This window comes from Peromyscus californicus, unplaced genomic scaffold (genome assembly GCF_007827085.1).
Source record: "Peromyscus californicus insignis strain IS unplaced genomic scaffold, ASM782708v3 Scaffold_4__1_contigs__length_199733344, whole genome shotgun sequence".
In the NCBI taxonomy this organism is placed as follows: domain Eukaryota; kingdom Metazoa; phylum Chordata; class Mammalia; order Rodentia; family Cricetidae; genus Peromyscus; species Peromyscus californicus.
In genome coordinates this window covers 61158668-61175887 of record NW_026294562.1, presented here as the reverse complement: position 1 = coordinate 61175887, position 17220 = coordinate 61158668, and the positions used below count along the sequence as shown (strand labels likewise).

General features: G+C 47.4%; 1 protein-coding gene across 1 annotated transcript; it reads left to right on the top strand.

Moving 5' to 3' along the window:
• The first annotated feature begins 2307 nt into the window (after positions 1-2307).
• Positions 2308-11197, top strand: LOC128123811 (keratin-associated protein 5-5-like). Its single transcript, XM_052760114.1, has 3 exons — positions 2308-2428; positions 10482-10509; positions 10768-11197. Exons 1-3 carry the CDS (start codon positions 2308-2310, stop codon positions 11195-11197), a joined length of 579 nt encoding a protein of 192 aa, XP_052616074.1.
• Positions 11198-17220: the final 6023 nt, after the last annotated feature.

The window sequence follows — 17220 nt, the reverse complement described above, 5'->3', positions numbered from 1 at the left end:
GAGCAGTTCAGAGAGGCAGCCCATAAGTCTTGCACTCTCAAGGAACTTCCCAGGATGACAGCTGGCCTAGGACCCAGAGAAAGAGGAGAAAACCCCATAGAGTTCATCCACCTGGGAGAGATGTCAAAGCCAGCACCTGCAGCCTGCTGGACTGCAAGACGTAGGCTTCTGGGACCACAGAACAACTGGGTAGGATCAGCCTACAGCCTGAGACTATGCTGAGATGAAGCCTAGGACTGTGGTGATCAGCAGAGGAGGGGGCTTAAGGAATGCCCAAACTTACCTTTTGATGTTGAAATCCCATATATACTGGTGTGTCAAGACAACCCTCAAGAGAATTAAAAGAGAAAACTATCGAAATAGGTGTATTAGTTCTGTTCTTGCTGCAGTGATGAAATGCCATGACCAAAACCAACTTGTAGATAAAAGAACTTATTTGGGCTTATCATGGCAGGGAAGGCATGGCGCGGCAGCAGAAGCAGGAAGCTGGCTGGTAACGTTTCATCCGTGCACAGGAAGCATGAACAGAAAGTGGACTGAGGCTATAAGCCATCAAATCCCCCCCAGCAGCAATGCGCTTCTTCCAACAGACTCCACCTCCTAAAGGTTCCATACCCTTCCCAAACAGTGCCACCAACGAGGAACCAAGTGTTCATTCAAGTAGGTGAGCCTAGGGGGACATTTCTCATTCAGATTACTATCATAGCACAAGAAACCAGCCAGCATGTTTGAAGTCTGAGGTGGGAGACTGCTTTTTAGTTTACTTCTTATAAAGCTCATTTATTTTTGACAGTTTTCCTGCAGGATGGTTAGTGTTCAGTGTCACTTGACAGACTCTGGACTCAGCTGGGAAGAGAGCCTTTAGGCATGCCTGGGAATTAATTATCTTGATTTCATTAATTGAGATAAAATGACCTACCCACTGAAGGCGGTGCCACACCCTGGCTGGGGCCTGGGACTATGTAACTGGAGAGAGGAAGCTGAGCAGCAGCAGTAATTCAGCACTCTCCGCTTCCTGTTTGTGGACATCATGTGACCAGCTGCTTCAAGCTGCTGCTGTCTCCACACTCCCGACATGATGGACTGTAGCTGGGAGCTGGGAACCAGAATAAACTGTTTCTTCCTTAAGTCGGCCTTTGTCAGAGCATTTTATCACAATAACAGGAAAAGAAATAGGACACATGAGTAAAGCAGACAAATATAAAACTAACAGAGGAAGGGAGGGAAGGAAGGATGGAAAGGGAAGAAGGAAGGGAGGGAGGGAGGAAAAAGGGAAGAAGGAAAAAGAAAAGGGAAGGAGGGGTAGAGGGAGGGAGGGAAAAAGGAAAGGAGGGAAGGAAGGAAATGGAGCACAGGAAGGAAGAAAATAAAGAGGGAAGTAGGAGGGAGGACAGATGGAAGAACTGGATGCATTCGAACACTGAGATGCATTATAGAGCAGTGATTGTTAGAGAACTGTGTGTGCAGGCAGATAGCCAAGTCGAGTGTAATATAAGAGTCCATTTTAAAAGATTTACTTAAAATTTGTTTATATGTATGAGTGTTCAGCCTGCATTGTATGTGCACCAAGTGCATGCAGTGCCCTCCCCCGGAAGAGTACATCAGATCCCCTGAAACGGGAGTTACACGTGGTTGTGAGCTGCCATGTGAGTGCTGGGAATTGTACCAGCACTCTCTAAGAGAGCTGGCAGTGCTCTTACTGCTGAGCCATCTCTTCAGCTCCAGCAGAGTCTGTGTTTCAAATGAAAATAATCTTAGAGCTCATGTAAGTAATCTCTCACACATGCTCAATGCAAGCAATCTTAATTAAACTCACTGGGACACACACACACACACACACACACTGGAATTAGAAGGGGGACTTATTGGGAAGTGGAAGGTGAACAGTGGGAATGGGGAGATGACAGAAGAGGGTAATGGGGGAGTCGAATAGAATAAAAACATATGTGTGCATGAAAATGTGTATGTGTATGTGTGTCTTGTGGGAAGCCTAGAAAATCATGAGAGAGGACAGGCCAGACTTGAACATGCAGCTTCTGTTTCCACAGTGGACAGAGAGATCAGCACATGGGGGCTAGAGAACAACAGGAGGGGAGCAAGGAAACCAAACTTGTGGCCTCTTGCGGTGGAGGACAAATGGGGTTTTCCCAGCAGTGCTCCTAAACACACCCAAGGAAATGGCCATGTGTTCCGGGCAGCCATGGCATAGAGAGAGAAGGATTCCTGGAGGAGAGGTCTCCACACCTGCACACCTCCCTCTCTACCTGCTTCTCTGACCTGCTCTACCTTCAACCAATCACCAGAACGATGAGCTGCTGTGGCTGTTCAGGAGGCTGTGGCTCCAGCTGTGGGGACTGCAAGGGTGGCTGTGGCTCCTGTGGGGGCTGCAATTCCAGCAGCTGCAAGCCCTGCTGTTGTCAGTTCAGCTGTTGTAAGTCCTGCTGCTGAGGCCAGCTGCTGTTAGTCCAGCTGCTGCAAGCCTTGCTGCTCTTCAGGTTGTAGATCTTCATGCTATCAATCCAGCTCCTCTCTCCCCATTTGCTGCCAATGCAAGATCTGAGGTTCTGACCAGAGATCCAGGTCATCTCACCTACTTGAGGTTTCTGGACTTAAGTCTGGATTCCATCCCAGAACCCTGAAGTTCTAAACTCACTTTGTGATCCAGAATGTCTTTCCTTGGTCCCCAAAGCTGGTCATCCACCTGTTGGACATCAGAGGAGGGCACAGTCCTCTTGCCCATCACATCTAATGGGAAACCCATCCTTTTCCATGTGACCCAGGATGGGAGTCCTTTTCTCAGATATCCACAGCCCCCTTAGAGTCCCATCCTTTCCTCCCTGCTAGAAGCAGGAAGGCCACCCTGCTGTGGATGATTGATTGACAAATAAAACGCTGATTGGCCAGTAGCCAGGCAGGCAGTATAGGTAGGACAAAGAGGGAGGAGAATTTGGGGAAGTGGAAGGCTGAGTCTGGAGATGCTGCCAGCCGCCTCGATGAGTAGCAAGGTGTAAGTTACCGGTAAGCCACGAGCCACGTGGCAAGGTATAGATTAATAGAAATGGGCTGAGTTTAAGTGTAAGAGCTAGACAGTGGTAGGCCTGAGCTAATGGCCGAGCAGTTTAATTAATATGAGCTTCTGAGTGATTATTGTATAAGCGATTGTGGGGTCTGTGGGGCTGGGCAGGACTGGAGAAAACTTCAGCTACACCACCCCTACCATGAAGCATGCTTAGCACTGGCTCCTACCCCTGCTTTCTCTTTCTTTTTGCTTTGCTTTACTTCTTTTGGCCCAAAAGGGGCACTGTGAAACATTAAATAAACACCTTTCTTGTGCATATGATTCAGTTCTCTCTCTCTCTCTCTCTCTCTCTCTCTCTCTCTCTCTCTCTTTCTTTCTCCCTCCCTCCCTCCCCCTCCCTCTCCCGAGACAAGTTTTCTCTGTAGTTTTGGTGCCTGTCCTGGATCTTGCTCTGTAGACCAGGCTGGACTTGAACTCAGAGATCCGCCTGGCTCTGACTCCTGAGTGCTGGGATTAAAGGTGTGCGCCACCGCCGCCTGGCTCTATGATTCAGTTCTTGTGTTGTTTTTTTTTTTTTTTTTGCCATCTCCAGCCTAACAAACCAACCTACCTACACCTTATACTCTGTGTATTCACTTGAACATCGATAATAACTGGTACAAGGCTCCCCATGAAGGCCTTGGGTCCACAGCTACCAGGAAATCTTGGTGCTGCCTTTTCAAGGAAAGGACTGCATGGGGCCAGAACCTTCAAAGACTCCTATCAGGAGCTGGTGTTGGAAAGGAAAGAGGGGTCTGTAAACACGGCCATAGAGAGCAGGTTGCATGATCCTCTCATAGGTGTGCAGGAGTTAGAGCGACACCTCTTTGATGATAAGTTGCAGCACCCACAGGCTTGCTGGGTGGGTGGTGGGAGGGCTCGGACTCTGCTGTCAGAATCACCCGAATGAGTCCTCTAGCAAGTTGTCTGTCCTTGGCATCTCTGCATGCTCACCTGCAAAACAGGAACATCTGTATCCGCATGCTGAGGAAAGGTGAGATGCCTGCCCCGGACAGAGTGTTTAGCATACAGACACACAGGTACAAGTGCTGTGGAAAATCCTTTTGTACCCTGTGAAGATTTGTCGCTGTGATTGGTTTAATAAACAAGCTGACTGGCCAATAGCTGAACAGGATAAAGTTAGGCAGGAAAGCCCAAGTGAGAATGATGGGATGAAGAAAGGGTGCAGTGAGGAGAGTCTCCAGCCAGTCAGAATGAGTCGGACACACACAATGGGATAGAGGTAAAGGGCCTGAGCCTCAGGGCAGCACATGGATGAATAGAAATGGTTAAGTTGTAAGAGCTAGTTAGTTAGTAATAAGCCTGAGCTGTTGGCTGAGTCAGTTATTTGGGACCAGGCTGTCAGAGGAAATGTCCATCTACACACATGTGAAGGATATGGGACAGAGTCGGCATCACCGAAGCCACAGCTTGAGGAACTGTAGTGGGATGAACTGAAAGAGCTTTCAGGACGCTGCTGGAGTTTGGACATTTAGCTAAATGCTAAGGAGCCATTTGTTGACACTAAGTGAGGGTGAGTCTAGAAGCTCCTTCTCTCTTTGGGAATTGTTGAAAGATTGCCCAAACAAAGGCCTTGCAGGTGGAACAGGCGAGCTCACAGATTGTGTGGCGGCTGACTCAAGGGTCAGTGTCTGTCTCAGCTTGGGTGGAGGGTCCAGGAAACTCCCTGGCTCAGAGTCTATGGAGTAGAGGTTTCTGGGCATCAGATGGGATGCTGGCCTGTGTTAGTCCTCTGCTGCTGTGTAGCATAACTGCTACAAACTCAGACTTCAAACCACATGACTTTTAAACTCAGGGTCTGTATTTCTGAAGTCCAGTTAGAGCTAAGCTGTATCCACTCCCCAGGGGTGTGCTGAAGTCACTGTTGAAGTGAGCATTGTGGGATTCCCACCCAGAGCGCAGAGTCCTCTCCTATGTGGGCTTGTGGGGATATTCTGTTTGTGATATAACAAATAAAGCTTGCCGGAAGATCAGAGTGTGGAACTAAGCTACTAATTAGCCCTAGAGGCCAGGCAATGGTGGCACACACCTTTAATCTCAGCACCCGTGAGGCAGAAGCAGGTGGGTCTCTGTGAGTTCAAGGTCACCCTGGGCTACACGGGATTGATCCAGTCTAAAAGAGAAACAGAGCCAGGTGGTGGTGGCAGCTCACACCTTTAATCCCAGTACTTGGGAGTCACATGCCTTTAATCCCAGCACTAGGAAGGTGGAGACAGGAAGGGATATGGCTGGGCAGATAGAGGAATATAAGGTGGGAGAAGATGGGAGTTCATTGCATTTAGTCTGAGGATTCGTGGAGACAGGATCTTGCCTCCTTTCAGATTGAGGATTTAGTAGAGGTAAGAAGGCTCTCTAGTGGCTGGCTCCTTTACTGATCTTTCAGCATTTACTCCAATATCTGGCTCTGGGTTTTTATTATTAACATCGATTAGGATCTGTGCTACATGGGATCTTTAAAGAATTAAGTCCTGCTTAATGGGTGTTAACAGCTTAGATCCAAAATTGTAAAACATCGGAAGCGAACTTCTGCCCTCCGGGGTTCTCCCATTGTGCTGTAAGCCTGTATTTAAGACCTCCTCCCAGCCGGGCAGTGGTGACATACGCCTTTAATCCCAGCACTCGGGAGGCAGAGGCAGGTGGATCTCTGTGAGTTTGAGGCCAGCCTGGGCTACAGAGTGAGTTTCAGGAAAGGCGCAAACCTATACAGCGAAACCCTGTCTCGAAAAAAAACAAAATAAATTAAAAAAAAAATCCTCCTTTTCCCTCCCCACCAATGATCTCATTCTGGTTTCCTGGATTCTACAAGTACTCCAAACTAAACATACACATCTAAAGATTGCATGATAAGATTCACATATGAGGGAGAATATGTGATGTTTGTCTTTCTGGATCTGCTTTATATCACTTAGAATAATGTTTTCCACCTCCATCCATTTACCTGAAAACTTCCTAACTTCATTTTTTTTCTTTACAGCTGAATAAAAATTCATTGAATATAAGAAAAAAAATAATTAAGTTATTTGTTATAGTATCGATGCCCTCATTTTCTTGAGAGTTGTTTGCCAGTGACCACCCTCATCAGCTGAAGATCCCTTGTCCTATTAGTCATCCACAGCATCTTTCTGAACTGCAGGGATGTGTCTTTGACCTCTCTCTTCATGCCTCTTGTGATGGCGGATTTTGGTTGTCAACTTGGCTGGACTGAGCTACCTAGAATGGATGAGACACATCTGTAGGGAAGTTTCCAGAGAGGGTTGATGTGGAGCAGTGAGAGGGAGAGGGGAAGACATGCCCTGAATGTGTGTGGTGCTATTCAATGGGCTCCAGGTCCTGAGGGAGGGAGTTAAGAGGAGGAGGAAATGAGTATCTGTACACATGTATGTGTGCAAGCTCCGTTTTTTTTCCCTGACTGAGTTCCTCTATAGCCATTGCCACGGCCAGACTCCAGGTTCTTCAGCTTTTCATCATGGAGTCCGTACCAGAGCCTCTTCAGCGAGGCTCCAGGCCTTCAGCACTTGATTGAGGCTATATCCTTGGTGTTTCTTGTTCTGCAGTATCCAGCATCTTGGACTGAGTAGCAACCAGGTTCTCTGCCTCTCCAGCATGTAGAAGGCCACTGTTGAATTACCCGGCTCCTCTTGTGTACGTCAACTCAATAAATTCCTTTCTATGATAAACACATGTTATTCTAGTTCTGTTCAAAACACTCCTGACTAATACACCTATTTTAGAGTGCACCTGATTAGTCCGGATCCACACAGGGCAGTGTCTTCTTGGGTCAGCTCAACTATAAAGGGTCTTCATTTCATCTACAAACACCCCTTTCACACAGATAGGCTGTCATACCATGAGTGCTGTGTCTTCACAACACAAGTTCCATCCACACTCAAGGGGAATTGATGTAAAATGGAGATCATTTTTATAATTTTGTTGTTATAGGAGAGACACGATGTATTCATAGCATCAGTAGGACATCCAGATGGTGGCATCCAAGGGATGTCAGTGTGCTGATCTGGAGGTCAGAGCATTCATACATAAACCAGAAGTTATTAACTTGGACAAGAGCAGCAGGTAGGTATCCAAGACCCTTAGCAAGGACTGTCTGTGCCTTTCATCAGTATGGAAGGAATAACCAAAGGTAGCTCACTATCCTTCACCTCCATCAAAAGATTTCTGGGACCACAGATCTCAGGAGGGGGTGTGTAGCAGGAGAGTGAGGTCAAATTGACCACATGAGGGCTGTAGAGATGGTTCAGTGGTTAAGAGTACATATTGCTCTTCCAGAATATCTGAGTTCGGTTCCCAGCACACTCGTCAGGCAGCTCACAATTGCCTGTGACTCCAGCTCCCGCAAACATGACTGTCTGCTGGGGGCACTCACACACATGTGACACATACACATGCACACAAACACATACATAAAGATAAAAAATCTTCTAAAATTACCATGTGAAAGGATTTGGAGAGATGGCTTGGCAGTTAAGAGTGCTGGCTGCTTATCCAGAGGACCCAGGTTTGAATCCCAGCACCTACAAGGTGGCTCACAACCATCTCTAGCTCCAGTTTCAAAGGATCTGACAATCTTGTCTGGCTCCCACAGGTACCAGGCACACAGGTGGTTCACATATATTCATACAGGCAAAACATCCTTACACATAAATAAGTCCTAAAAATTATTAAAGTGGTATATCTAAAAATTACCATATGAAAGAAACCACTTGGCAGAAAGGAAGACTGAAAACTCTCTGCCGAAGACCAACATGTAATAGAGAATGCACAAAAAAGATGGGCCATGCAAGTGAGCTTTGGAGACCCCAGTCTGTGGGAAGTGGGCACCCTGTGTCCCAGCTCTGGCCCTCACCCTCCCTTGGGAATGCGCTTGTCTTAATGAATTACCTCTACTTCTCCTCTGGCCACATGTCCCTGCTCAGTTTCTTATTGTAGTACACAAGAACCCAGCAATCTTGCAAGACAGCTGCTGGAATCTGACATTTGTTGACAACAGAGAGCTGACAGTTAAAAGGTAAATTTATGTTTCTAATCTCTTAAAATATTCTACTAATTCTGGGGGCATCTGAAAGAATGCATATCTCAGGAGCCAATCCCTCCCTCCCTCCCTTCCTCCTTTTCTTCCTATCTTCTTTCACTTGCCCTGGGAATGCATGGAAACACTCGGCTCAGGATGGGTAGAATCCACGATCCTCTGGGGACATATGTCCCAGTGGTGGCTGGGCTCGCCGAGATATGGGAGCACTCAAGTGGTTACAGCCAAGAAGCTCTGGCACTTTGGTAGCAGCATCCATGTGGTTTTCCAGGGTCTAGGACACATATGGCCCCTTGATCTCCCAAGCACCAGCACTTCCTAAGATGTTTTCTGGCAGCCAGTGCTTTACATAAACCTGCTTTCCCATCCTCAGAATTCCTTGTCAACTTTACTCCATACCCCACAAGCAGTTGTTTTACTTTGTGTATTTCTGGCTCGCCATATTCTTCTGGCTCTGGGTCTGACCTGTTGTTTTACTGCACCAGCGGTGCCCAGCTAAGAAAGCTAGCCATCAGAGAGGAAGCGGCCAGGTCAGCCCCAGCTTGATTTCTCCATGTTATATGATCAATGTATGTGGTGTCTTCAGCAACAGCATCTTAGCTATCAAATTGTTGTGGGTAACCAAGAACGGTGGCAATAGCTTGTACTTGTCTAAAGGGGTCTCCAGGACACCTCTGACCAATGGCTTGAAGAGGAGAATCCTATACCCAGCAGTGGGCTTTTTATTTGGCAAACTATGGCTTCTGGGAGGAGCATTATCCCTTGTATAGGAAAATATAAACTATTTTATATAAAGCTTATAAACTAGAATGTCTAGAAAATTTGATTTTAAAATAAGCACAAGGTTATGAAGAGTTAGTGTGAGAGCTAGCGTAAAAGCCAGTGTGTGTGGAGACCTGTAGGGCAGTAATGAGCAGGAGGCCATAAATGGTTGGATAATTGCCCCTCTGATGAAGGGTGCTATTAAACAGTGTGAGCAATTTTTTGGCAGGTAACCCCGAACTTCAAAGGGGGGAGAAATGGATGAAGAATGACTACAGGAGAACTTTTTTCCCCTTTTTTATTTAAAATATTTTTATTCATTTTACACACCAATCACAGATCCCCCTCTCATCCTTCCTTCAGCTCCCCCTCAGCATTCCTCTCCAACCCATCCCCCATTCCCTCCCATGGGGAGTCAGCAAAGCCTGGAACATTCAGTGGAGGCAGGACGAAGCCCCTCCCCACTGCATCAAGGCTGAGCAAGTTGTCTCACCATAAGTAATGGGCTCCAAAAGAGCCAGGCCATGCACCAGAGATAGATTCTGATCCCACTGCCAGGAGCCTCTCAAACAGACCCAGCTACACAACTGTTGGTCTAAAGTTCGTGAGTTTCCATGAGTTTGGTTTAGTTGTCTCTGTAGATTTCATCATTATGACTTGACCCCACCCCCTTGCTCATATAATCCTTCTTCCCTCTCTTCCCTCTCTTTGGACTCCTGGAGCTTGGCCTGGTGCTTGGTTGTAGATCTCTGCATCTGCTCCCATTAGTCACTGGACAAAGGCTCTATGATGACAGTTAGGGTATTCACTAATCTGATTACCGAGGTAGGCCAGTTCAGGAACCCTCTCCACTATTGCTAATAGTCTAAGCTGGGGTCATCCTTGTGGATTCCTGGAAATTTCCCTAGCACCAGATTTCTCCCTAGCCCCATAATGTCTCCCTCTATCAAGATATCTCTTTCATTGCTCTCCCACTCTGTCCCTCCCCCAGCTCCACCATCCTGTTCCCTCATGTTCTCATCCCCTATCATCTCCCATCTATTGCTCCTGCTTGGCCCTAGTTTACTCTGGAGATCTCATCTGTTTCCCTTTTCAGGGTGATCCATGCATCCCTCTTGGAATCCTCCTTGTTAGCTAGCTTCTCTGGAACTGTGGGTTGTAGTCTGGTTATCATAGGAGAACTTTGAATGGCTGCCTTCTTACCTGTGTAGATCCTTCCTGGGGGTTGCAAACTGCAGATAATGCATTATTGCCACACAGAGTTGCAATATGGCCACACTAGAACCTGAAATCAGAGCATTGAAGGCTTAGGGAGGAAAACAGTATGTGTAGGAAGTATGTCACGAGGTATAGCAATGTTTGTGTTACTTTAAATCATAGGCAATGTCCCTGTGGATAGTACAAAAATAGAAATAAGGAAGAGACCTTGGACCAATCAGTCACCTAGGACAGGGATATAAAGGCCCCAGGCTTAGGAGGCTCCACACTTGCACACTTCCCTCTACATTTTCTTCTCTGACCTCCTCCATCCTCAACCAAACACCAGAACCATGAGCTGCTGTGGCTGTTCAGGAGGCTGTGGCTCCAGCTGTGGAGGCTGTGGCTCCAGCTGCTGTAAGCCTGTGTGCTGCTGCAAGCCTGTGTGCTGCTGTGTGCCTGCCTGTTCCTGCTCCAGCTGTGGAGGCTGCAAGGGAGGCTGTGGTTCCTGTGGGGGCTGCAAGGGAGGCTGTGGCTCCTGTGGGGGCTGCAAGGGAGGCTGTGGCTCCTGTGGCGGCTGCAAGGGAAGCTGCGGCTCCTGTGGGGGCTGTGGCTCCTGTGGAGGCTGCAAGGGAGGTTGTGGCTCCTGTGGGGGCTGTGGCTCCTGTGGGGGCTGCAAATCTAGCTGCTGCCAGTCCAGCTGCTGCAAGCCCTGCTGCTGTCAGTCCAGCTGCTGCAAGCCCTGCTGCTGCCAGTCCAGCTGTTGCAAACCCTGCTGCTGTCAGTCCAGCTGTTGTAAGCCCTGCTGCTCTTCAGGCTGTGGGTCATCTTGCTGTCAGTCCAGCTGTTGTAAGCCCTGCTGCTGTCAATCCAGCTGCTGCAAACCCTGCTGCTGTCAGTCTAGCTGCTGCAAGCCCTGCTGCTGTCAGTCTAGCTGCTGCAAGCCCTGCTGCTGCCAGTCCAGCTGCTGCAAACCCTGCTGCTGTCAGTCCAGCTGCTGCAAGCCCTGCTGCTCTTCAGGCTGTGGGTCTTCCTGTTGCCAGTCTAGCTGCTGTAAGCCCTGCTGTTGTCAGTCCAGCTGCTGTGCTCCTGTGTGCTGCCAATGCAAGATCTAAGGTTCTGGTTACAGTCCTCCAGTAGTCCTGCAGACCAGCTCCCTCCACACAGGGACAGGAATGGCACCCATCAGCCCTGAGGTTCACCTCTGTGTCTTCATCCTCTGGTCCTGAAGCTACATCTCCAGACTGAGGGGGATATGTCTCGGTGTGGAGAAGAACACCTCTTGCTGGGAGCTCACTCCCCATTCCACACTCACTGGATCAGATCTCCATCCACTTCCTTCTCTCTGGTCTCCAGGACTCTGACCTCCTTGGGATCTGGCCTCACCTGGAGGCTCCATCGTGTCCACAGGTCAGTAGCAGACTATGGAGGTCCCCAGAACTTGTGCCCCCAGGGATCTGTGAACTCCTTTCCACCAAGCATTGGCCTGGCCAGGCCCATCTTCACTTGACCTCCTCTGGGTTTCTGTTCTCTCTGATTCTCTGTTGGGGTGTGCACTGTGCCTTTGATACAAACATCCTTCAATAAACATTCTCTGCCCACTGTATTTCTCATGTCGTTCTTTGTTCTCATGACTAACCAGCAATATACTCCCATCCCTATGCCCTTCCCCATTCTTCCTCTGAGCCTCCTGTATTAGTCCCTAATGCAGTGCTTCCTTCTGTCTGTCTGCTCCTGAAACCAACTCCAGCACACCCAGCATGGGGCAGTGGAGGCTGGAGAATCAAGGCAGCTGCTACAGAGTCTTGGGTTCCTTTGAGAATCTGAAAAACGAGACAACAAAGAGAGGCCAGGAAACAGGAGCTGTGGCTGAACTTACTTAAGCACTTGGGAAATCAGAGCTGAAGCTACAGAGGACTTCAGCATCGGGAGAGGCCCGGGGCTCTCAAGGCCTTGAAGGGGTGGGCTCACTTGGAGCATTTAGGACAGGAACCTGACTTGTTATACATGGGAGGGCCAGGAAACAAGCCTGAAATCCTTTTCATTCTCTAGGTTGTAAGAGCCTTGGGTATCACATCCAGGAGTTTTGAAAACTGATCTGAAGCTCATGCAGAGCCGCCAAGAAACCTGCAGCAAGGGACCCGGAGTCATGGTCAAGTACGGATCCTGACTTCTTAGGCTAGAAGTTGAGTGGAAAAGGGGCCCTGGCAGCTCTACAGATGGGCATCAGGTGGGAGCTGAAGGGAGAAGGTAAGCATGGCACAGGGAGAGCAAGGCAAAGAGGAAAGGGGACCAGCTAAAAACAGGGAGTAGGAAGTGCTCACACCCACTCACACTGTATGCATATGAACACACACCACGTGGACACACACGCACACTTTATATTCACTACAAATACACTGTTGCATACTGCAAACATACATTCTATACATGCACATACTGCACATGCATACAAGCACACTGTGTGAACATGCATATTGCATCATGGACATCAGATACACACATAGGCACACATACTAACACATTCTGCACATACCATAAGTATGTTTACACTAACCACATAAGTTCACACACATGGTTTGATGTGGGTTGTACAGGGTTGACTTACACATTCTGGGAGCCAGTTAAGGCAGCTTCTCCGAAGCTATGTCCTCATCTGTTATGGGACCCTTCCACATACAAGGGGTTAGGAAGCAAGGATTATAGGAGGCTGAGCCTGTACACATAAATTGGATGGCACATGAGGATGGACAGAGGCATGTGTTTACTTCTACTGGGGATGAGGGGCCTGTGAAAGACAGGGCTTCTTGTGACAGATCTGGACACACACTCTTGGCCAGGGGTCAGAGAGGCTAGACCAACAAACTTCTAGCTACTGACCCACAGTGGTAGAGATGAGTTAATAGGATTGTGACTATGTGTACAAGCTACAGGATGGATGAGTGGGTGGGTCAGCGGCCCTGTGTAAGGATGATCAATATGTGTGTGAGTTACAAGGTAAGTGAGCAGGCTGATAACCATGTGTCAGGTAAGGAACCACATGTGTAAACTACAGGAATGGGCAAGCAAGTTGATGACCATGTGTGTAAGCCACAGGGTGAGTTGGCAACCATGTATGCGAACTACAGAATGCCACAGCTTCTACCCCTCATGTCCTTGTGTCCTTTTGAGAACCTGCCTTATAGCACAATTCACTGGAACCACATAAGTAAGGAACCATGGGATGTAGTGCTGATGTACCCAGGGGACAGACAATGCCTCTGCTGAGCTATAGTGAGTTTTCTCTACTCTGGTGCATCATTATAGGTTTCCCACATCTTCATTTGTGTGATCTGTGAATGTCATTTTATCTGGCAAAAGAGTGAATGACACATTCTTGTGAGAAAGAGTCTTTGCAGACAAAATTAATGATCTTAGTGTTCCCTGGTTTATCTGAATGGTCTCCACACACCATAATGAGAAGTTCTACAGAGAGTACAGACAGACAGATGATCAGACAGACCAACAAACATGTGGGTGGGAACTATGTGTGGCTGAGGAGGCAACTTACAGTCATTTGGCCACAAGTCAGGAAATGTCAACTACACGGAATCACAAGAGGCCAGAAACATAACAACCCTGTATTCTGTACAGGAAGGGACCCTGCTAACCCTCAATTTCAGACTTCTGTCACCAGAACTCAGGAGAAAATGTCATAATCTACAAACTGTTATGCTGGGGTCACTTGTTAAAAGATCATGGAAAATGAATGCAGACTTTGGTGTCTGGGAATGGAGTGCTGCTGGAGTGGTATCAGAACACATGAACATGGGATGTAGCTGAGACAGTACTTAAACACACAACACGGTCTTGGATTTAGATAATTAGGAATGGAACCACATTGCGATACATCACAGAAAAGGCCACAAAGCCTGGCATAGACTGTTGGTGGATATGTGGGTGTTAAGTGTTGTGTGATATTTTGATTGCGTTCTAACAATAAAGTTTGTTTTGAATCAGAGGGTGGAGCTAGGCACTAGCTGACCAAAATTAACCATAGAGGTTTTGCAGGACTGAGGAAGTAGTAAGGCGGGGCTGAGAGAGGATCTTGGCCCTTTGGCAGGAAGGAACGGAAGAGGTAGGAAGTCACTGCTGGCTGCTCTGCTGCTTCTCTGATCTTTCAGGTTCTTACCCCAATATCTGACTCCCAATTTTCTATTGATAAAGAATATTTAGATAATGACACCAGTTAAGGACTCTGCCAAAGAGGGCTGAGAAAGAAATGGCAATATTATTATAAACCAGAGGACAGGCAATTGTGTTACATGCAGGTAGACCTGGTGACAAGGGGGTCAAAAAAAAAGCAGACCTTGTAAGTGGTGAATGTAGATATTTAGGTGAGAATATTTCCAAGCAAAATAGTAAAGGTGTTTTCTCTTTCTGATTCAAAGAGATGAAAGAGACAATTGAGGAAGGAATCACTAAGCCAAATGCTCAGCCTATCAAGACTGAAAAAGATGCTGCATGAAGATAACTGTTGTTAAAGAAATGTGTTCTGCAGAGACAACCTGAGGAACTGCTCAATTGTCAAATGACTGGACGTACAATGAATGGAGCTGGTCAGCCTTCTCAGAAGAAGCCTGGAATGGAGATGAGGCACTAGGTGTGATCCAAGGATGCTTCTCCTGCTCCATCGTGATGTGAGTTCCTGGGGCTTGCATGGGAAATTCACTTGGTTCCAGAGCCATTCATGGTTGGAGGGATGGAGTGTGTGGTGGTTTGAGCAACAAAACACCATGACCAAAAGCAAGTTGGGGAAGAAAGGGCTTATTTGACTTACACTTCAGCATTGCTGTTCATCACTGAAGGAAGTCAGGACAGGAACTCAAACAGGGCAGGATCCTGGAGGCAGGATGCAGAGGCCATGGAGGGATGCTGTTTACTGGCTTGCTTCCCATGGCTTGCTCAGCCTACATTCTATAGAAACCAGGACCAGCAGCCCAGGGATGGCACCACCCACCACAGGCCCTCCCCCATTGATCACTAAGTGAGAAAATGCCTTACAGCTGAATCTCAAGGAGGCGTTTCCTCAGCTGAGGCTCCTTCTTCTTTGATGACTCTAGCTTGTGTCAAATTGACACACAAAACCACCCAGTACAGGGAGGCTTAGGTGTAAGAAGAATTGCTAAATGGTTATTAATAAAAAACCTGGAGCCAGATATTGGTAAAATCTGAGAGATCAGAAAAGCAGAAAGAAGCCAGCCATGTTCTTGCTACTTGGAAATCCTCAGCCAAAGAAACCTACTTCCTGTATATAGGAAAGCAGCTAAGACAAAGGAAAAGGAAGCAGGGATGTCTGTGCTCACCAGGTGAAGAATGGGATGCTAAGACTCCTGAGCTGCCTGGGTGCTGCCCTCCTGGAGAGAGAAAGGAGGCCTGAGGGTAACTTGGAGGCCAATGGGACCTTTGTGGTCTACAAGAAGGTGTACCAAACCATAGGGTTCTTACTCAAAACCTCAATCCCTAATGAAATTTGCCTGGCAGGATCTCAGACTTGTTGAGGATAGGTTTCTCCTTGATTTCTTCTCTTTGGAAATAAGAATGCCTACAAATGTCATCTTCTGCCTTGCTACCTCTATGCCATAGAGCACTGGCATGTCATCTGCTTTGACACCCCTATGCCATAGAGCACTGGCATTATTGGTCCAAGGTAGATCCTTTACAGAGTCTCAGCAGAACCTCTTCTGGGTGGTTTAGATGGTGACAATTGGGGTTCTGAAACTAACAGTGCTCTGTGCAGATTTGTACCCACTACAGCTCGTGCAGATGTTGGAGTGGGTGGGTGTGATGGTCAATCTTGTTTCTCAATTTAATGGGATTAAAAATCACCTAAGAGACACACATCTGGATGTTTCTGTGAAGGAAACTCCAGAGAGGTTTAACTGAGGTGTGAAGACCTGCTCTGAATGTGGATGCTAGTATTCATGGGCCCGGGTCCTGAACTGAAGGAAAAGAAGAGAGCAAACGGAAAGCCAGCACTCATCTCTGTCTGCTTTCTAATTGCAAACGTTCCTGTTTCCATGCCTTCTCCAGCATGATGGATGGTACCTTCTAACTGTGAGTCTAAGTACACCCCTCTCTCCTTAAATTGCTTTTGACAGGTGTCTTGGCACATTGATGAGTAGAATAACTAGGCCGAACATAGAAGGATGCTTAGAGAGATGGTGTAGGCAGGGTGAGGTGGGCTAATGTGCTCTACACATGGAGCATATGGGAATATCTGGAGGCTGAGGATACAGAATGGTGGTTTTCCATGTCCATGTCAAATCCCTGGCATCTGTGAATATCACAGGGGGAGCACAAGGGTAGCCTTAGCTCTTTTTGAAAGATAATTTGCAGATACAACCAGATGAAGAATTTAGAAAAGAGCCTAGATTAGGATGGTGCCTTATACCTATAGTCCCAGGACTTTGAAGACAGAGACAGGAGGATTTCTTGGGTCCAAGGCCAGCCTTGGCCACCAACTGAGATCCTGTCTTATAAAAACAAGAAACTAGCACTTAGGAGGCAGAGCCAGGCAGATCTCTGTGAGTTCGAGGCCAGCATGGTCTGCAGAGCAAGATCTAGGACAGGCACCAAAACTACACAGAGAAACTTTGTCTTGAAAAAAAACAAAAAACAAACAACAACAACAAAAACCAAGAAACTGGGGGCTGGAGAGATGGCTCAGTGGTTAAGAGCACTTGCTGCTCTTGTAAAGGACCTATGTTCAATTCCCAGCACCACATGGCTGCTTACAACCACCTGTAACTCCAGTTTCAAGGGATCCAACACTCTCTTCTTACTTCTGCAGGCACTGCACATACATGGTGCACAGACATACATGCAGGCAAAACACCCATACACATAGAATAAAATTAAACTTAAATTACCCACCCCCAATAAACTCAAAACAAAGAACAACAAAGCCAAAAGAAAAATGCGCTTACCTGGAATGTCTGGGTTGACCTTAAATCCCATCATATCCTTATAAAATAGAGACAGAGGCCCACAAAGGCAGAGGGAGTGTGACTAGCGAGGGAGGAAGACAGGTTTGAAGGCTGCAACCAGCAGCCTGTGTGAATGAAAATGGCTGCCACAGGCATTCATAGATTTGAAT